We start from the raw sequence: 21,150 nt of genomic DNA, 5'->3' as shown, positions 1-21,150 counted from the left end.
ATTATATTATATTATATTATATTATATTATATTATATTATATTATATTATATCATTCGTTTTTACAACAACTACAATATACCAGAATGAGCTGGATAAAACTGATGTACAATCTTCTTCATTTTGTTCAAAACACTGAAAACCAACAAACACAAATTATATTGCCATCGACTTTCATTTTCTTTAAATAGTTATCAGACTAAACTAAACTAAATTCCAAGACGTTTGGGGCGAAATTAATAATTCAGACGTAGCTAATCAATCAGCTCTGATCGAAAATAAAGTCAGGACAATGCAATCGATCACCGAGCACAAATGAGCACTCCAGAGCACCAGCGTAGCTTCGTTAGCTCGGTTTGATGGAGGCTAACCGTGGGACGGACAATATGAAGGTGGAGCAACGGAAGAGAGCGGCTTTGTTGAACTAAAACTTGTTCAGCCTGGATGCAGTAACTGAGTACAGAGAAGACCAGAACGACATGCAGTGAGTAACGTTTCCAGGCGTCGGTGCAATGGAACCGGATTTATCCCGGTAAACATTTGCAGCCGCCAGGCCCGCTGCTGGAAGAGCCAAGTTAGCCGGTTAGCTAGCAGAGGCATAACCCTCTCACGTGGACACCTGTCAGCTTTTTAGCTCCCCCTGGCACTAACCGAGTTCACGTCTCTTATACTGTTTAATCCGCACCTTCAGCCAGTGAGCGTGTGCCTAGCGGCTCCTGCCAGCGGCTCCCTGCTCTGCTAGCTACCGAGCTACTGCCCTGATGTGAGGGTTCATGTCGCCTGTTCAAAACTGAATCACAAATTCTGCCATTCAACCGTGTTTCCCCCGCAGATCGATGACATTATTAGTGGGGCGTTCTTCGGCGAGCTCATTGTTTGCAGGATGCAGGTGATTGAGACGGTTCTGGTTTTGGTTCCTAGGTCATGAAGCGGGTTCGCGCTGAGCAGATCCAGTATGCTGTGGTTCAGTATCTGAAGCGGAGGCAGTATGTGGACTCCGAGGCTTCTGTGAAGGGAGCCAAACTCTTCCAGTCAGCTGAGGAGATGGCGGCCAACCTCTCAGGTGAGTCAGACAGGTAGAGGATGTGGAGACACCGGGTTTGGACTGGCTTCACTGGCTAAGTAAACTGAACCTATAACTGTCAGAGAACAAAGACACGATGTCTGCTCTTTGCCCGGGTTTACAGTCCGTGCAGCGGGCCAGGGACTGGCGCTCCAAACTGCATCCACATGGGTACTCTTTGCTCTCAGCTGTTGTGGTTGAACGGACCCACTCAGGGTCGAGATGGAGTGTTGCAAAGCTTGAACACGTTCACCTGCTGATACAAACCACGAGAGAAGAGAGACGCGAGCCACAAAGCTCTATATTGAGGTTATTGTTGATAGCAGACCTGCAGAGGAACGAGGGGAGATGGGAGGGAATCCGATTGTCATCCCGAGGTCGTAATGGTCATGGAAATGTTCCTCAGAGGGATGGAAATGCGTCGGAAAAATGTGTAGGAACCCTGTTCTTTAACAAGATATTATAATGATCTGAAGTAAAGACGCGATTTTACCAGACGTCAATTATGAACCAGCTCAAACTTTAAGTGCTGCCAACCTTGTTGGCATTGAAGATTTTCTGCTTATAGACACAGATCAACAGAACAAGGAGCAGTGATCCGTTGCGATTGTTCCGGTTGCAGCGCCATCAGTGACGTTTGTTCCCTCTTCAAATTCACTGGTGTTTGAGAGCGTCATGTTCATCGTCATGGTGGCTGACTTGGCGCTCTTTAAGTCATGAACGCATCATCGTGTGTGTCGGTGAGATATTTTACCAGGTGGGATGTTTTGAATTCCTCGGTTGACTGAGGTTAATAACAGAGAAGCTGTGTAGTGGGTGTGGCCTAGCCTGGACTGTCATGACACAAATGACTGCTGTGAATGTGGCTGGTCACCACAAAGGCTGCAGCAACACACACACACACACACACACACACACACACACACAATTAGAAGTCAGGTGTTGAGCCTACAGCTCCTGTTAGGTAAATTTATACCAATGAGTTTTGAAGAAAAATCTCAGAATGACGACGATGGACTCCAGAGTCAAACTGTCCTGACAGGAAAGGTCAAGCTGTGTTTCTTTGTGCTCACACGGTGAAAACAGCCTTCAGGAAGGTTTCACGCTGCGTTGCTGTGGTACTGGTTTAGCTGGTCGTACTGGTGCTCTTTCACTCAGGTAGCATCTTGAACGGATGTTTTTTCCAGTGTGCTATTCCTACTTGTACTGGATGCAATCAGTTGTGTCAAAGTGCCTCTCTGCAATGGTGATGTCATGCACCTTATCTTCTCCCACCTGTGTGTCTGAGCAGTGCAGACTGAGTCAGGATGTGCCAACGTGGTCTCTGCAGCCCCGTGCCAATCCGACCCGCAGCAGTATGAGATGCAGTACTCCAGGCTACGCTCCTTCCTCTCAGGTATGACTTCCTCATTCCTGCTGCACAGTCACTGAATTCCTTCCATAGCAGAAATGGTCGCCGGCTCCTTTGTTTTAGTTGACTCAAAAGTTGTGGTGAGTTATTTTTTATTACTGGCTCAGTGGAGAGCTGAATCGGTGTTAGAAGTCAGTGAAAACCCCACAGGCTGGCACAGGCAGGCCGCTGACAGCACCAAAGACTTGTGAGGTGAATCAAAACTGGTCATGGCTGAGATATTTTCTCCGCAGTTATTAGACATTCAAACTGGATGAAAGTTGACAGTTCTGCTCACACTGAGCCTGCACAAGAGGTCAGCTTTGCCAGCAGAGAAACGTGTTTCATCCTTGCAGGTTTTGAACGACATACTCGCACGCGCGCTTGTTAGCTCAGGCATTTTGGACAGAGCTGTTCACAAACTCGCGTGTCCAAGTCTTTACAACTGTGCGATCTTGTTTGTAATCACAAACATCTGAATAATTCTTGGCTCCTCTACTTAGAAACGGAAATCTCCTGGGCGAAGGAAGTGAGCAGCCTCCTTTACCCACTGTTTGTCTACCTCCACCTGGACATGGTGCGCTTCGGGCTGAAGGGGGCAGTAGATGGCTTCTACAGTCGTTTCCACAGCAGCTTTCTTCAGGATGGTGAGCAGCGCGCCACGGTGGAGCAGCTCCGACACGTTCTCAGTGCTCAGGACATCGCAGCCAACCCCAAGCTGACCGCCTTTCTGGAGCACAAGTATGTGGTGCACCTGACGGAGCCAGCTTACAGCTACCTGCTGCGCTACCTGCAGAGTGAGGACAACAGCGCCCTCTGCCGGGTCCTCAGCACACACCTGCAGGTGGAGGTCTCTGCCTCAAGGTGTATGGACTACCAGCTGTATGGAGCAGCCAGTGGGACAACCACCACCCCAAACTCCACCTCATCCTGGGCAGGAATGGACGGGGCAGAGAGCAGGGAGGGTGTGGAGGTCCCAGCAGGGATCCCTCAGAGCGAGGCCGCCCTGGAGGCTCTACAGGACTGCATCAAGAAGGTCCGTGAGGGCCCCCCTTCCCTCACCACCGTATGCTTCTACACCTTCCACCACACGGAGCAGCTCCTGAACACTGCCGAGGTCTCCGCTGACAGCCGACTGCTGGCTGCTGGCTTTGACAGCTCCACTGTGAAGCTGTGGAGCCTCCGAGCCAGGAAGCTGAAGGCCAAACCTCATCAGGCCGACGTTTCCCGCATCCACCTGGCATGTGATGTCCTGGAGGAGGAAGTGAGTACGAGTGAATATCTCCTTTCGTCACGGATGACAAGACGTTCATTGATGGGCATTTACGCACCTGAAGAAATGAACAAGGGTTCAATTTTTGTTGAGTAGTAATATAATATTTTGAAGTCTATTGCGTGACACAGCTACACGGCGTCGTCACCACCCTGGTCCAATGGTCTTCCTACACCTGCTCTTGCTGGTGCGACCTATTGAGAACATCGTCTCTGAACTGAGAAGAGTCGACTCGTTTTTCAGGACTGATCTTTACATTCTTGTGACTTGAACTGATTAAAGTAGAAGTGTGATGTCCGATAACACAGAACTTCTTTCATGGCCGTATTCTTCCTCCTCAGGTGGACGAGGAGGACGGCTCTGGTAGCGAGATCAAGATGTTGCGAGGTCACAGCGGTCCAGTGTTCCGCACCGCCTTCCTCACAGACAGCTCTGGCCTGTTGTCCTGCTCAGAGGACACGACGATCCGTTACTGGGATCTGGGCAGCTTCACCAACACGGCACTCTACCAGGGACACGCCTACCCTGTGTGGGACGTGGACGTCAGTCCATGCAGCCTTTATTTCGCAAGTGGGTCCCACGACCGCACTGCTCGCCTGTGGACATTCTCCCGCACCTACCCGCTGCGACTCTACGTCGGGCATCTCGCAGATATTGACTGTGTCAAATTCCACCCCAACTCCAACTACCTGGGCACCGGCTCCACGGACAAGACGGTCCGGCTGTGGAGCACGCAGCAGGCCTCGTCGGTCCGCCTCTTCACAGGCCACCGCGGCCCTGTGCTGTCACTGGCTTTCTCACCTAATGGGAAATACTTGGCCTCTGCCGGAGAAGACCAGAGGGTGAAGCTGTGGGATTTGGCCTCAGGAACATTGTTCAAAGACCTGCGGGGACACACAGACAGTGTCACCAGCTTGTCTTTCAGTCCGGACAGCAGTCTGGTGGCATCATCATCTATGGACAATTCTGTCAGGGTGTGGGACATCCGGAACTCTCACGGCGGGACGCCGGCTGACGGCTCCTCCGGTGAGCTGGTTGGGATGTACACTGGGAACACCAGCAATGTCCTGAACGTCCAGTTCATGGCCTGCAACCTGCTGCTGGTGACAGGAACCGCTCAAGTCAAAACTGAGCAGTAGCCATCACCATCCCGTGACTGTGGACCCTCAGGCTGTCCCTCACTCACCAGAACTTCATTTCCTAACTGAAAATCTTTTCTCCTTTAGCTGTTAGCAAAGAAGAAGCTCATCCTTCAAACACAGATGTACTTATTCAAAAACCAGCCTCCCAAAACTCCTGCGCTTGATCTCAGTATTAAAGAGTCGATCACTTTGTTATGTTCATGGGGGGGTGGAGCCTGGTCTGCTACCTCGGGGGTCAGCACCCAGTTAGGTTCTGTCTAACAATGAAAACCGTGACGCAACTGATGGAAGGTCTTGTTCCTATTAGATTCCAGCAAACAGTTGAGTTCTAAATCTTTTAATGTTGGGCCCGAACAACGAAATGAGGAGGAAAATGAATGTGGCTCTGCTCCGGGCAGCAGGAGACATCGTCTTCCTCATCCATGGGGGAGAGCTGAACGGTGTTGTGGGCAAGTCCCTCGTTAGCTGGCACATTGTAGCTTCCTGAGGGAGTGAGCAGCACGACAACTGTGGTCGACGACTGTGGTCACACTGAACCATGCAGCGGCGCGTAATTCCCACCAAGCAGAGGTGAACTAGTTCTGCTGTTCCACTCCACCCCATCAGGTGAAAGCGCCGCTGCTGCTTGGATGAATGGACCACTTTGGGAATCTGCCTGGCTCCTTTCTCATCTGCCGTTTTTAAAAGCTGACGAAGTGACGTGTGTCACATTTAGTATGAACAGAAGGAAACTGCTCCTGTAGCGCCACCTCTGTGAATGAAACCCAACTGATTTACATGCTGCTGCTGTTTGCGTGTCATCCGTCACGTGTTCAGCTCCGTTTACTGGACAGCAGTTGAGGTGGCGCTGGAAACTGAGTTCAGGACTTTTGAGACGCTGCCTGCTGTCATCGCTCTCACCTCGAGGAACTCTTAGGCTTTAGTTCCAACATCTGTTCCGGAATGAATGGGGGGGCAGTTCCATCAGGTGTTCCCTTTGCTGCTGGTCGCTGACTTGAGAGGCAACAAGACTTTAATTCTGCACATTACTTAGAAAGATTTTCATTATCATCTACAAGAAGAACCGGAGACGATGTGAGTTTCCTGCGAGCATCTGAGAGTCAGAGGTTGTGTCTCTCGCACTGTCCTGCCAGCGGCAAAATGTTGAGCACTGCTTCAGACTGGATAGACGGTATTTTTGTAATAGTTCACAATCCAGGTTGCTGATGAAGGCCAGGAAATACTGACACAGATTTTGATGGTTTCATACAGATTTCATTTGTTTTGTATCTTTCTTTTTCTATTTAGCCTGAATGGCCATCAGTGAATGTTCATGATTGTTTGCTCTTTTTGCCCAGAACAGGAAATAAATAAGAGAATTGATTTGAACTCTTGCTCAGTCGGTCTGTGCTCTGCTGCTGAGAAAGTTGAGTCAAGTTGGTGGAACCAAACTGATCTTGTCCTTCATCTGATTCTTTCTCATCTTCATTCCTAACAAGATCACCCATCCATCCTGTTTCAGGTTCATGAGGGGCGGAGCCTGTCCCAGTTGTCATCGGGCAAGAGGCGGGTCACCCTGAACAGGTCGCCAGTCCATGACAAAGTCACACATAGAGACAAACAACCGTTCACATCTGTAGACTGTTTCGAGTCCTGCAACCCTAACGTGTGTATTGTGGTGTGAGGACCCGAGAGAACCCACCAACACGGGGAGAACACGCTAACGCCACACAGAGTTCCGACCCAGAACGTTCTTGCTGTGAGGCAAATTAGTCAAAAATTCTTGGTAAGATTGGGCTTCTGGCTGTTCATTCGTGGGACCAACTAAAACAACCACAATGTGGCTACTGCTTACATGATGAAAACTGTAGTAGTCGTAGTAGTAGTCGTGGTAACAGGAGCCATTCTGCTGTATAATGAATACTTGAGCGCGTTGTCCTGATGTTTCTTCCTCCTGTACCACACTGGAGTGTTTGAGGAAGTACTGATTGTACTGCTGCCAGTGGTTGTGAACAGCACCAGGAAGTGGCAGCTTCATTGAGGTATTGGAAGTTTTGTGTCTTAATAATCAAAGTGACACTGTGACGTCACCTGAGTTACGAGCAAGTGGTATTTTAGAGCTGAATACTTTGATGGGTGATGTTAAAGATGTCAACCAGCTGTTAACTCTCGTGGTGTCGGATCACGGAGGATTTTATTAGCCGTGTTCTGCCAGCCGGACAGGAGAGAGACGCACAGGGCGAGTTTCACCACCACCAGGAGAGGACAAACCAGTTTGTTAGCGGAGGGCGTGTCCCATCCAGCCCTACAAACCTGACCTGCACGTCCCGCATCAAACACACAGCAGGCGACTCGCTCCATCACACCACCTCACGTCTCCTCGTCCCCGTCCTGAGGAAGATGCCTCTCCAGTCCACGCTGTCGAGCCGGAGCTCCGGTTCCGTCCAGGCCCTCCACACCCAGTCAGATGGAAAGACGTTTGATCAGCTGAGGCATGAGTGTCTTCAGAAGGGGGTCCTGTTTGAGGATCCTGACTTCCCTGCCGCCGACGCCTCGCTCTTCTACAGCCAGAGTGTCCCTGTCCAGTTTGAATGGAAGCGGCCAAAGGTGAGTGGTGACTGCTGCTGACAGGGCGCAGCACTGAGGTTCCGCACTGCGTTTCTGCTCTGCTGCTTTCCATCAACTTGAGCCTGTGAGTCGCTGCACAAACATCAGTTTTTGGAAGATTCTGTGCTGGCTTCACTGACAGAGACACGATCGCTGATGATGTCGTAATCAATCGCGCAATCTTCATGTGAAGGTGTTTTTACTGCTTTTAATACCAAAAAAAAAATCAAACATTTTACCAGCCATAGCTGCAAAACCAGTTCTGCAAGGACAGCGTGCTAACAAAGTGCAGAGTTGGAGCCGCGGCGGCGTTACAGGTGAGACGTCTGCTGTTCCCTTCAGCTTCTGACAGAATCTCCTGCTCCAGCACTGAGCTGCTGTGGAGGGAAACTCGTTATCTCGCCAGAGTTAATGGGTCTTACTACACATTTCTGTCTTGGGCGTTTCTTCAGTCTGAATACTTGAGCTGCCTGCAAGCTGAGTGTTTTTTTTGTGTTGTAGTGAATGGGATTTCAAGCTGATTAATATGACTGGAATGTGAACACACCTATGAGAGACATCAGCGCCGCCTCCCGCTAGAACAAACCAACCTGTTCTGTTGCTCTGTCTCCCCTCAGGACCTCAGTACCAACCCAAAGTTCATCGTTGGGGATGCAAACCGGACAGACATTTGCCAAGGACAGCTTGGTTGGTATTGAAAGAACTACTGTCATGTCTTTCACCTGCGCACGTTCCACTCATTTACCCATGATGCACCTTTGTCACCAAAGGGGATTGCTGGCTCTTGGCAGCTATCGCATCCTTGACCCTCAAGAAAGACGCCCTGGCCAGAGTCGTCCCCCACGACCAGGACTTTGACCACAGATATGCTGGCATCTTCCACTTCCAGGTACGCTTAGCGGCTGCCTGGCGAGGTGTCTTGTGTGTCTCCTGAGAGCTGCTATCACCAACCTTGTCTTTTTGCGCATTTTCAGTCATTTCAGTGTTTGTCAGGAAGGACAAAATCAAACTTCATGGCCTGAAGGGTTAAGAATTTAAAGGAAAAGGAAGAAAATACATCAAAATCGAATATGCAACTTTTTACCTTAAAGGAGCAACTTCGTTTGGTGTCAGGCCCTTCGGTTGGATGACCCCTGGAAAAACCCTTCAAATTTCCCTTTCAATAAATCACAATGAAATGAATTAATCAACTCATTAAAAGGAGTCTTGTGCTCACAAGCAGGTTTTTCCACTTTCATCACTTCAGCTCGGCTCGGGTCGGTTTGGCCCCGTGTCCACCAGCCCCAACACAGTACTAACCGTTACCATTCTAGTCCCTGCTGGGGTTGCCGAGCAGGGACTGGAATGTGAGGTAACCACATAGCGGGGCTCTGATTGGGTAACTTACCCGTCACGTGGTCTACTTCCTATCATCCTGGGTGGAATCCTGGTCCTGACTCGGTGAAGTCTCTGTTTCTTTTCTAGGGGGTTCTGTTTCTCCACTTGAAGCCTCGCCTGTCTGTCCTCCCTCACTTTTAGTTTTTGAAAAAAAACACTGATGAGCAGCAGGCATCACGCCGCCTCCACGTCCTCCATTGTTGTTGTTGTGTCACACACACATTACGCCGGGGAACTCTCGGCCTCTGAGTCCACCCACGCTGACGTGGTACCAGTGCTGGTGGAAACGCACCCTCAGTGGCTCTAGAATGTAGCAAGAACCAGCCATATCCATTTAGCTCGGAGCTAATGGAGACTGACGGCTAACAGCTAGCCTGTCCATGTACAAACTCCAAACAAAGAAGCTATAATCACTCCGTGGCGAAGTGCAGGTGAGCAAGTTGATTCAACTGAATGCGCCAGCTGGTCATTCTCATTCAAGGTAGCGCCAAACCAGTAATCTCCTCAGAGTGTTGGTGGATCCCTGATCATGTGACTGGATGAATAAGATGTGGATTATATTGGACTATGAGTTGGGGGAGATGTCCTGCCAAAAGTATTCCCAGAACATTTATCAGTCCTGGTTCCTCCCTCAGTTCTGGCAGCACAACAAATGGCTGGACGTGGTGGTGGACGACCGGCTGCCGTCAGTCAGGAATCAGCTGGTCATGCTTCACTCCGCCTCCAACAACGAGTTCTGGAGTGCCTTGCTGGAGAAAGCCTACGCCAAGTAAGAATTCCAAATATTTACTTCGACTTGATGCAGAACTCAAGCTGTCAGCACGATCAGTGCAGCATTTCATCAGAACCAGACGTGATCGCTAAAAGAGATAAAAGTCCCTACAAACCCACATGGTGCTGGAGGGTCACTGACTCACGGTTTCTGATCTCTTCTAGGCTGCATGGGAGCTACGAGTCCCTGAAGGGCGGCAGCACCTTGGAGGCCATGGAGGATTTCACCGGTGGCGTGGGGGAAATGTACGAGACGAAAAGAGCTCCAGAGAAACTGTTCACTATCATGAAGAAGGCCCTGGACAAAGGCTCCATGATGGGATGCTCCATTGATGTGAGGAGCTGGTCTTCAAGCAGATGCTTTATTCTGGGCGCGTGTTTTTGTTCCGAAGTCTCAACTGAAATTATATTTACAGAACATTTCCACACTGCAGATCACTAAAAACAAAATGGAGAACATTTGTCATTTAATTTGTGACAACTGGCCACTTATACTCCACGCTCAGGCGGCGGCATCGCCCCCTGTTGTTTTGATGATTAATAACAAAATGCAAACACTCACTAACAGCAGGACAAGAAGACACAATCGTGACCAAAGTACCAGGCCAGTGGAAGCAACCTGATCTCCATATTGTTTCTTGGTTCAGTTTTTAGCAGCTTCCTAACTTCCTGTCAGTGTTGTCATCAGCTTCACTTAACGACCCTTTGAATCTTCCGAACAAAACCAACCTGGGAATTGGCCTCTAACACCTGACACCTTTTATAAAAACATGGACATTGTTGGACGCTAAGATGTTTTGGCTGTCTGGTTTCCTCCAGATCAGCAGCTCTGCAGAGTCCGAGGCCAAGACCAGCAGTGGCCTGGTGAAGGGACACGCCTACTCCATCACAGGTCTGGAGGAGGTAAGACTCACTGCTGGAGCCAGGAAGCACACCTGAGCTGAATCAGCTCTCTGGACGTGGGAGCGGTGCTGAGGAACTCTGTTTTAAGTCGGTTAATTAAAAGACACACACAGAACCCTAAACAATCAAGTACAAAATGTATTTAAGTAAAGTTTAAAGATGTTTTTTAGCTTAAATGTGGAAACAGTTGTGTGATCTGCAGGGTTCCACTAAATTTTTCAGAAAGCACATGTTCTGACTTGTATGGCGCTCTTTTAACTTGAATGATGAAGTGAGCGAAGGTGAGAACGTGTAAATATAATCAAAGCATGCGTGCATGCGTGTGTTCAGGTGAATTACAGAGGGCGGAAGGTCAAGCTGATCCGCATCAGAAACCCCTGGGGTCAGGTGGAGTGGAACGGCCCCTGGAGTGACAAGTAAGAGTGAGCGGGAGCTTAATCCTGTTTGAGCTCTTCTCTTTGCTCTGGCTCTCTTCTAGACTAGACTCTATAATGTGATGATGACTATTTGGGATCCCTGCCAGCTGAATCTCCTCTTGTGTCGGTCACAGATCCAGAGAGTGGGATCAGGTCGACCGGGCAGACAGATCTCGTATCCTGAAGAATTCAAACGATGGTGAATTCTGGTGAGTTGTCATGGTGAATTTTGTCCAAATGAGAGATTTTGCAGGAAAAGCAAAACAAAATAATGAAAATCATATTTAAGCATTTTAATATCCTTTTAAACGTAACTGAGTTTAACATTTAAAACATGATTCTGTGTATTTTTATTTTTATATAATTACATTTCCAACCCCTACAAAGATCATTCTATTGTGGAAATGACTTGGTGGCCCACCAGGGGGCTGCGGCCCACAGGTTGGGAATCGCTGTTGTGGAGCCCAAACCCGTCTGAGTCCAGTGAATGTGAAGAACATTGACCTGTAGGTCCGGACGGGGAGACACGCTGGACTGGGATGTTTCTTGTGTCATCACACTGGCGTGATAAAGTGAAACGTGCCTTTGTTCTCATGCTTGAGCAAACTTTTGTTGCGTCTCTGGTCGCTGCAATGACATTTCTGACGCTCGCTGGCCTTTTATTGATTGTTTGTGGGGACTTTTGCTTCTGAGTTGGATTGAAATGAGGCTTCATCCTCTGGGCACCATGAACGCGTGAACATCAGTTCTCCAGCTTGCAGACAGTGATGCTGTTTGTGGTTCCAGGATGGAGTTTGAGGACTTTAAGGCGAACTTTGACAAGGTGGAAATCTGCAACATGACCCCTGACAGCCTGACAGACAACACCACGCGCCACTGGGAGGTCAGCATGTTTGAGGGAAACTGGATCCGTGGCGCCACCGCTGGAGGCTGCAGGAACTACATCGGTGAGATGGTTTCACGCTGATGATCTGGAAATGAAGGCGTTTGCTGCTGATCTTAAAGGACCACAACACATTTGTGGTGAATGTGATGAGAAAATAGAGACACAGAGTCCCACACCAGCTAGCTTAGCATAATGAAGGGTAGTGGATGGTAAGTGTTAGCATACCTCCCTCCAAACCTCTTTTAACCGTACATGCAGATCTTCAGCAACAATCGAATAAATCGCTAGTAAAAACAACAAAGATTTCTTGAGCTGAGTTTCATCTTCTCCAACTTTGATCCAGTCAATGAGTGACTTGTGTGGAAGAGCCCTCTCAAGCTCTGTGCTCTGATCACCAGACACATTTTGGACCAACCCTCAGTTCAAGCTGATGCTGGAGGATGCTGATGATGAAGATGACATGTGCAGCGTGGTCATCGCCCTGATGCAGAAGAACAGACGGCAGCTGAGGAAGGAGGGTCTGGACCTGGAGACCATCGGCTTCGCTGTTTACGAGGTCAGACTCACGTTAATGCTGCCACTTCCTTATGAACAAAATAGGCAAAAGTAATGTTAAGTAAATGTCAAAAGACTTCAGCCGGTCCAGAATTCCCCCTCCATCCACCACATCAGCCCAACAGTTCCCCTGGCTCCCGGTTCAGTTCTGTGTCCAATTCAAAATCCTCCTGTTTCCATTCAAGGCCATCCATAACCTCGCCACCCATATCTGTCCGATCTCCTCCACATTCCCACTCGCTCCCGTGCCCTTAGATCTTCCTCCTCCATACTCCACCCTCTGCCTGTCTCACCACCACGGGGAGCACAGCGTTCAGCCGCTCTGCTCCCCGTCTTTGGAATTCATGACCACCCCAACCAGCAACTCGTTCTCTCATTCCAAATCACAACTCAAAACACACCTGTTTAAAATCGCCGTCTCAGCGTGACCCTGTTTGTAATGCTCTGCTTTATTTGATGTTTTTACTCCTGACTTTATTGCTGCTTCTCTTTTATATTTTTTTATGTACGGTGTCCTTGAGTGCCTTTAAATAAAATGTATTATTATTAGTGTTATATTTATTAAGTTAATTAGTTTGTCTGTGTCTTTTGAATGAGGTAATTGGAATTTTGACAACCGAGCAAATTCCACCTGGTGAAAACAAAAAATCAGTCAGAAAGCTTCAATTTGGACCTTGAGCTGTTTAAGACAGACAAAATGGCGTGAGAAGACTTTGTTGAGCATTCGAGTCCAGTGTGTCCTCTCGCCTACACATTCAGGCCCCAAATGACGCCGACCATCAGGGAAAGGATTTCTTCCGTTACCATGCATCCAAGGCTCGCAGCAAGACCTACATCAACCTGCGGGAGGTGTCAGAGCGCTTCGACCTGCCTCCTGGGAAGTACCTGCTGGTGCCCACCACCTTCCAGCCTCACCACGAGGCCGACTTCCTCATCCGCATCTTCTCTGAGAAGAAGGTTGGAGCTCTGTGAGTGCTTAACTTTGAGTTGTTACAAAACTCAGAGTAAAGAAAGTGTCGGCAAGCATGTAACATGACCTCAGAGATGAGGTGAAAACACCTGCTTGCTGATCTGAAAAGGTATCTCAAACACACTGGAAGTAAGAGACTCAGTTGCAGTTATTTATCTTGTTTCTGCTTAAATGTGTCTTCATACAATAGTGAGAGAAATTCACACATGTGAAGAAGACTCTCTGATATAGGGAAACACCAACTTTATATTTCCATGCTAGTTAGCTTAGCACAATGACTGGTAGTGGGTGGGAAGTGTTAGCGTAGCTCCGTCTCTGCCTGCATTAATATCAGGAGGGTTGTGTGTCACCTTGGTGATGAATACCAGTTTAACATGAGGAGACGTTGTAGTGGTAGAATCAGACACGTAGCCGGAACTACTTTCCTGACTGGGCGCAGTGATTTGACGCAGCACCTCCAAAGCTCCACTGGAACTTGGGTCAACAGAACCAAAGGTTTGTTGAGGACTAGAAGAGCGACTGCTGCTACTGATGATGAGGAGGAGGAGGAGGATTCCTGCTGGACACACCAGCATCCTGGACCTGAGCTAGCTGATGCTAACACTTCCCACCCACCACCAGTCATTGGGCTAAGCTAACTAGCCTGGACTTGAGCTAGCTGATGCTAACACTTCCACCCACTACCAGCCATTGGGCCAAGCTAACTAGCCTGGGGCTCAGCTCCCTGGAGAAGTGTCTCTGTCTACTTGTTCGTCTCGGGGGACGATGGGCAATAAGAGACTTTACTTCAAAATTGGCCTTTTCCTTTCATTTAGCCCCAAAAGTAACTTGTTTTGTATTAATGAGTCCTGTGTTGGTCTCAATGCTCAGGGAGATGGGGAGCACTGTGGATGCTGACCTGCCTGATGTAAGCTGATGCCATCAGTCATCAATAATCAGTCACTTAATCAGCCATTCAAGCCTGCCAGATCTGATTCTGTCTTGTTTCCATCAGCCGCCAATGCCCAGTCAGCCAGAGGAGGAGACGGACGAGGAAAAAGGCCTGAGGAGGCTGTTTGATCAGCTGGCTGGCCAGGTAAGACATGCTGGCCTTCACCAATCAGTCTGGAGGCCAGCAGGGTTTGACAAACCCCGAGCTGAGACACACACACACACACACACACACATATATATATATATGGATGGGTGCATCTCTACATAATGGAAACCTTGTGTTCGGTGTGACTGCAGGACCAGGCCATCTCTGTCAGGGAGCTTCAGCAGATGCTGAATGGAGTTCTCAGCAGGCGTAAGTGACTGAAGACTGCAGCCTCTTTTGTAGTTGTCAGCCTCTCTGTGCCTGGTCCTGCTGCTACCACTGGAGTGGGAAGTTGGTTTGCAGAACCCTAGCAGGTTTTATTCTGCACTGCGTTAAATGTCGCTATGAAACTTTGCTATTGTTTATGCGGTTAAAATAAAGAGTTTGAAACTGGGAGTGGTCTGAGGGAGGGGTTGGGGGATGCATGAGGGACACTCCTGGCTCACGACCAAACGAACAACAATGAACTTCAGTATCTATCTCTCTGTCTCTCTATCTCTCTATCTCTCTGTCTCTCCGTCTCTCTATCTCTCTGTCTCTCTATCTCTCTGTCTCTCTGTCTCTCTATCTCTCTATCTCTCTGTCTCTCCGTCTCTCTGTCTCTCTATCTCTCTGTCTCTCTGTCTCTCTATCTCTCTGTCTCTCTATCTCTCTATCTCTCTATCTCTCCGTCTCTCCGTCTCTCCGTCTCTCTATCTCTCTATCTCTCTATCTCTCTATCTCTCCGTCTCTCTATCTCTCTATCTCTCTGTCTCTCTGTCTCTCTATCTCTCTGTCTATCTATCCATCAATCTATCTATCATCTATCTATCATCTATCCATCTATCTATCTATCATCTATCCATCTATCTATCTATCATCTATCCATCTATCCATCTATCTATCATCTATCATCTATCCATCCATCTATCATCTATCTATCCATCTATCTATCTATCCATCTATCTATCTATCTATCATCTATCCATCCATCTATCATCTATCCATCCATCTATGTATCTATCTATCTATCATCTATCCATCCATCTATCATCTATCCATCTATCTATCTATCTATCTATCTATCTATCTATCTATCTATCTATCTATCTATCTATCTATCTATCTATCTATCTATCTATCTATCTATCTATCTATCTATCTATCTATCTATCTATCTATCTATCTATCTATCTATCTATCTATCTATCTATCTATCTATCTATCTATCTATCTATCTATCTATCTATCTATCTATCTATCTATCTATCTATCTATCTATCTATCTATCTATCTATCTATCTATCTATCTATCTATCTATCTATCTATCTATCTATCTATCTATCTATCTATCTATCTATCTATCTATCTATCTATCTATCTATCCATCTATCCATCGATAGATGTTTTCTTGTCTGTACCAACATCTACTGCACGTCTGTCCCTCCTGGGTGAGGGATCCTCCTCCCCTCCTCACCCTGAGGTTTCTCCCATTTTTCCCTGTTCAAGGTTTTCTATGGAGTTTCTCCTCAGTCGATGTGAGGCTCTGAGGGCCGAGGATGTTGTTATGATGCCATGAAGCCTGGAGACAAACTGGTGGGGAAAACAGGCCACAAAGAAAACTGCCTTGCCTTGCATAGATAGATAGAGGGGTGGATGGATGGATAGATAGATAGAGGGGTGGATGATGGATAGATAGATAGAGGGGTGGATGATGGATAGATAGATAGATAGATAGATAGATAGATGATAGATAGATAGATAGAGGGGTGGATGATAGATAGATAGAGGGGTGGATGGATGATAGATAGATAGATAGATGGAGGGATGGATGATAGATAGATGATAGATAGATAGATAGAGGGATAGATAGATAGAGGGATAGATAGATAGAGGGATAGATGATAGATAGATAGATAGATAGATCGATAGAGGGATAGATGATAGATAGATAGATAGAGGGATAGATAGATAGATAGATAGAGGGATAGATAGATAGATAGATAGAGGGATAGATGATAGATAGATAGATAGAGGGATAGATAGATAGATAGATAGATAGATAGATAGATAGAGGGATAGATGATAGATAGAGGGATAGATGATAGATGATAGATAGATAGATAGAGGGATGGATGGATAGATGGAGGGATGGATGATAGATAGATAGATAGATAGATAGATAGATAGAGGGATGGATGGATAGATGGAGGGATGGCTGATAGATAGATAGATAGATAGAGGGATGGATGGATAGATGGAGGGATGGCTGATAGATAGATAGATAGATAGATAGAGGGATGGATGGATAGATGGAGGGATAGATGATAGATAGATAGATAGATAGAGGGATGGATGGATAGATGGAGGGATGGCTGATAGATAGATAGATAGATAGATAGATAGAGGGATGGATGGATAGATGGAGGGATGGCTGATAGATAGATAGATAGATAGATAGATAGAGGGATGGATGGAGGGATGGCTGATAGATAGATAGATAGATAGATGGATGGATGGATAGATGGAGGGATAGATGATAGATAGATAGAGGGATGGATGGATAGATGGAGGGATGGCTGATAGATAGATAGATAGATAGATAGATGGATGGATGGATAGATGGAGGGATAGATGATAGATAGATAGAGGGATGGATGGATAGATGGAGGGATGGCTGATAGATAGATAGATAGATAGATGGATGGATGGATAGATGGAGGGATAGATGATAGATAGATAGAGGGATGGATGGATAGATGGAGGGATGGCTGATAGATATTCAATCTAAATTCCTTTCTCAACTTCTCACTGGTTTGAGAGCTTGAGTGGAATGAGTTGATGGAACAAACCTGAACAAAGTGCATGTTTTCAGTGAACGCCTTCCATTGTTGTTGTTGATGTGTTTCATCCTCAGGAAAAGAGATCAAATTTGACGGTTTGAGCCTCAGCACCTGCCACAGTATCATCAACCTGATGGACGTATCCTTCCACGACTGCTGAGGCCCTCAGACTAGCGATGTCAGGTTTTTTAAAATTCTTTACTATTAAAAAGGGACTATGTATATTCATCAACATTTCCTGACAGACAGTAAAGCTCACTGACCCCAGTGAGCTGAAAGGCTACTTTTCATCGCTCCTGCCTTGGCCAGATGTTAATGGACACTTCAATAAATAGACAATTCAAGAAAAACATGTACAAGAAATACAGCCTGCATGACAGGGCACCTGAAAGTACAGTACAATTACCACAAACACAGTAAGGACATTCTTTCAGTCCCTGATACAGGTAAAACTACACTCAGGCAGCACCCATAACCTTGTAGTAATCATTAAAAAGTACTACGTGCAGTCGTACTACTTGTGCCCACATCTTTGGGCGTCACCATGCCAGTGCTCCGCGTTAACTTGGGTGATATGACGGAGACTCTGACTGACGGTGGTACCGTGGGCCACTGCTGTGAGGCTCGGAATGAGAACGCAGCCTGAACGTCGGGTTCCTGTATGGAGCCATGAGATCTGTTTGAGCCGCACCTCTGCTAGCAGAGGAGTTGAATTCATCAAAGCGGATCGTGGCGGGGGAGCTGAACCGGCTGTGAGCTCTTATACTTGACAGATGTTTTCATATAGGATGAGACTTTCCCAGCTCAGCGGTTTCTACTTCCTTAGACCATGGCAGCAGTGACGTCTGGAAGGGGTCTTTTCCGGTGTTGTCAGTGTTTGTTTGTGTCATGGTGCCAGTGCTTCCTGTGCATGAGACCAACTTATCAGCCAGGATGTGGTAGAAGTGAGAGGAATGATCATAGAGGAGGAGGGAACCTCGGCTGCGTCGGGTGACGAGAGTCTCTGATGAACTTTCTGTAGGCTTGAAACTGAGATTTGGGTCAATGTGTCATCCTAAATGTTTGGGTTCTGTGACAGGCTGCAGCTTCTCTCCAGGGACCAACAAGTCCTGCTTTATGTTGTGACTTTTGGAGGAAAACCTGCAGACAGATTTTGTGAGATCCAACTGTGAAGAGCTCCATTGGCCAGGATGTGATTGTCAGCATAGCATCAGTCAGCTGAGTCGCAGCCTCCCCTGCTGTCTTCCCATGACGCGGGATAACCGTGTCATCAGCGTACATGAAGCTGTCACATGACTCACACACAGAAGGGAGATTATGCACATGCTGAACAGAACTGGACCAAGCACGGACCCCTGCGGAACGCCAGCTGATAACTGTAAGAAACTGGAATTTTGATAGTCACTGTAGCCAGCTGTGATTGAGATGAGGGGTAGGAGTTTATTGAGTTGAGACAGTCGGTGGAGACATCGAAATTCAGGAGTTTCTTCAGTGATACTGAGTGACTGGTGGCCCCCACTGCCCCCCGCACCGGTCCATTGATGACTTGACTTTATCAATGGACCGGACTAGCATGTCGCGTGGTTAGCTCTGAACCCACATTGCATTGGATGCTGTGCAGAAGTCCTCCTACTGAGGAGGTTAATCATTAGTTTGGCAACCAGTTTTTCAAATACTTTTGATGCAGGACTTAACAACGCCGAGGTGGAAGTTTGTGGTCATCAGATATTTGATGAAACTACATCTTGTACGTCTGACTTCATCAGCTTACTGAGTTTAGCACCGATGTATCAGAACACTTCCAGCCCTTTAAACATCATCATCAAGAAAAGCCCTTTCTCTCTTGTGTGGCCTTTTGCGTTCACATCAAACAGTTACATCCACAAGTCGTGTTTTCTCCCCGTTAGTGAACATTATTATGCTGAGGTGTCAGCATGAAGAAGCGGGATCTGCTCTGTGAAGGTTTCTAGGTTTTCCTTTGACACGAGACCAGGTGGACAACACCGGGAAGTTGGAGTTCCAAGAGTTCAAGGTGTTCTGGGAGAAGATGAAGAAGTGGATTGTGGGTGTTAATATCTGTGCTGATGCTTGTAGATCTGCTCCTTTGTTTTGTGGGCGTGTTTAAGATGGCTGCTGTTGTTCCAGATGCTCTTCCTGTCCTTTGACACTGACCGCTCAGGAAAGATGTCATCCTACGAGCTCCGCATTGCCCTCAAAGCTGCAGGTGAGACCCAACAAATGCTGGTTTGATGATGTGATGGAGGAGCAGAGGATCCTGGGAGTTGTTGTCTTCATTATTAAGCTCCTCACATGAATCTGACTTCTGACTTCAGTTTCATTCACATAACTTTTAGTGGAATAGCTTCACATAAAGTTGTTTTATTTAGTGAAATCTGAGCTGCGCCACCGCCATCTTGTTTTGGGGTTGTCATGTTCATGTGACGTGTACGGAATACCTTCAGGGAATTTCTTCAGACTTGGCACAAATTGGCAAATTTGGCTTAAATTTTTTTTTTTTTTTCATAAATTCCCTGAAACTCTGCACCACATCCAGGATGGGATGATTCAACTCGACTGACTAGGGTTTTCCTTAAATTCTAAAATCTGGTATCATGGCAACCATCCCAGAGCCAAGTTAAGAATCATAGTAACGATTAATTGTTAAGAATAAGAATACTTTATTAATCCAACACCGGGAAAACTGAAAAACTGTTGTGACTCTTCTTCTTGCTGCCGTGAAGGAATGCAGCTGAACAACCAGCTGCTGCAGCTGCTCGGCTTGAGGTTTGCTGATGAGAACTACGACATTGACTTTGATGACTATCTCACCTGCATCGTCCGTCTGGAGAACATGTTCAGTAAGTAACCACATGTCAGAAAGATCCTCCATGTTTGTAGTCTTTACTACATACTCTAAGATTTCTAAAATCAATTCAAGTTCAAACGTGAGCAATGTTTTTCTGACTGAACGTCTCTGTGACCAGGAGTGTTCCAGGCTGTCAATCAACACAAGACAGGGAAAGTGAAAATGACCATGTTGCAGGTAAATAATAATAATAATAATAATAATAATAATACGTTTTATTTAAAAGGCGCCTTTCTCGGCGCTCAAGGAGCAGCAATCAAACGAGTAAAAACAACAAAAAGGAGGCAGAACAAGAAAGCTTTCTTCCTTGTTTTTTTTATCCTACAATGTTTTAATTTGTTTTTATTTTTTATTTATTGTACGGCGACCTTGAGTGCCTTGAAAGGCGCCTGATAAATAAAATGCATTCTTCTTCTTCTTAACACTTCGAAGTGGCGTGTTGGGAGTCTGAGCAGGTGCTGCAGCCCCCCTCTCTCTCCTCTCTGCGCCGGCTCGTCATGTGGGAGATTTTACTGATTGCAGTTCATTTCTGATGGCTTTGCTCTTGTTTTCTGGCCCGTCACAGTTCCTGATGTTGTCGATGAACGTCTGACGAGACGCTTGAGTGGACAGAAGCCAGCGGAAGAACAAAATGGTCTTGGATTAGAGTGATACAAGTTCAGGCCTTATCATGCATGCGTACACATCCCTTCATGTGTTACATTCTCAACACCTGTCCATCCTGGAAGCTGCTGCTGAGACGGTGACGTGAGGTGATGGTCCTGAAGGATTCAGGGCTCAAACTGAGACCTTTTCTTACTCTTCCTTTTTATTGTCATTTTCAGTTAAAAGAACAAATCCCTTTGAATAAAAATGTTGTCTCTGATGGTTGGAAAAGTTTATTCAAACTTATTTTTGAGTGGCATGGCTCAAGAGGTCGGCTGGCTGCCTGCTGGTCCTGGAGCGAGATGCTGAACCCCTTTTTTCTCCTGATGAGAAGATTGTCGCCTCAAATGGTGGCCTCCACCATGTGCGTGTGAGTGTGTGAGAGGACATGATCGTTGGAGTCCTTT

General features: G+C 47.0%; 2 protein-coding genes across 2 annotated transcripts; both read left to right on the top strand.

Moving 5' to 3' along the window:
• Positions 1-263: 263 nt before the first annotated feature.
• Positions 264-6,250, top strand: LOC147258068 (TAF5-like RNA polymerase II p300/CBP-associated factor-associated factor 65 kDa subunit 5L). Its single transcript, XM_086212405.1, has 5 exons — positions 264-483; positions 921-1,062; positions 2,354-2,458; positions 2,956-3,716; positions 4,067-6,250. The coding sequence occupies exons 2-5, from the start codon at positions 924-926 to the stop codon at positions 4,862-4,864; spliced, it is 1,803 nt and encodes a 600-aa protein (XP_086068531.1). The 5' UTR covers positions 264-483; positions 921-923; the 3' UTR covers positions 4,865-6,250.
• Positions 6,251-7,142: 892 nt separating this feature from the next.
• On the top strand, positions 7,143-20,963 carry capn9 (calpain 9). The gene is made up of 20 exons (XM_086212407.1): positions 7,143-7,453; positions 8,071-8,140; positions 8,224-8,342; positions 9,466-9,599; positions 9,767-9,935; positions 10,421-10,504; positions 10,835-10,920; positions 11,055-11,129; positions 11,707-11,867; positions 12,205-12,362; positions 13,121-13,329; positions 14,202-14,238; positions 14,326-14,406; positions 14,562-14,619; positions 17,307-17,371; positions 19,226-19,294; positions 19,378-19,456; positions 19,974-20,090; positions 20,217-20,275; positions 20,664-20,963. Exons 1-20 carry the CDS (start codon positions 7,247-7,249, stop codon positions 20,688-20,690), a joined length of 2,064 nt encoding a protein of 687 aa, XP_086068533.1. The 5' UTR covers positions 7,143-7,246; the 3' UTR covers positions 20,691-20,963.
• Positions 20,964-21,150: the final 187 nt, after the last annotated feature.

This window comes from Aulostomus chinensis, chromosome 8 (genome assembly GCF_037954235.1).
Source record: "Aulostomus chinensis isolate RoL2024-O1b breed Wild chromosome 8, RoL_Achi_v1.0, whole genome shotgun sequence".
Taxonomy (NCBI): domain Eukaryota; kingdom Metazoa; phylum Chordata; class Actinopteri; order Syngnathiformes; family Aulostomidae; genus Aulostomus; species Aulostomus chinensis.
Note: the sequence above shows the minus strand (reverse complement) of the source record. Positions and strands in the feature narration are given on the sequence as shown.

Coding starts and splice junctions, on each gene's coding strand:
- capn9 (XM_086212407.1), top strand. CDS start 7,247: ATGCCTCTCCAGTCCACGCTGTCGAGCCGGAGCTCCGGTTCCGTCCAG. Junction 14,239..14,325: donor TGGATGCTGACCTGCCTGAT/GTAAGCTGATGC, acceptor TGTTTCCATCAG/CCGCCAATGCCCAGTCAGCC. Junction 14,407..14,561: donor TTGATCAGCTGGCTGGCCAG/GTAAGACATGCT, acceptor GTGTGACTGCAG/GACCAGGCCATCTCTGTCAG.
- LOC147258068 (XM_086212405.1), top strand. CDS start 924: ATGAAGCGGGTTCGCGCTGAGCAGATCCAGTATGCTGTGGTTCAGTAT. Junction 2,459..2,955: donor GCTACGCTCCTTCCTCTCAG/GTATGACTTCCT, acceptor TCCTCTACTTAG/AAACGGAAATCTCCTGGGCG. Junction 3,717..4,066: donor GTGATGTCCTGGAGGAGGAA/GTGAGTACGAGT, acceptor CTTCCTCCTCAG/GTGGACGAGGAGGACGGCTC.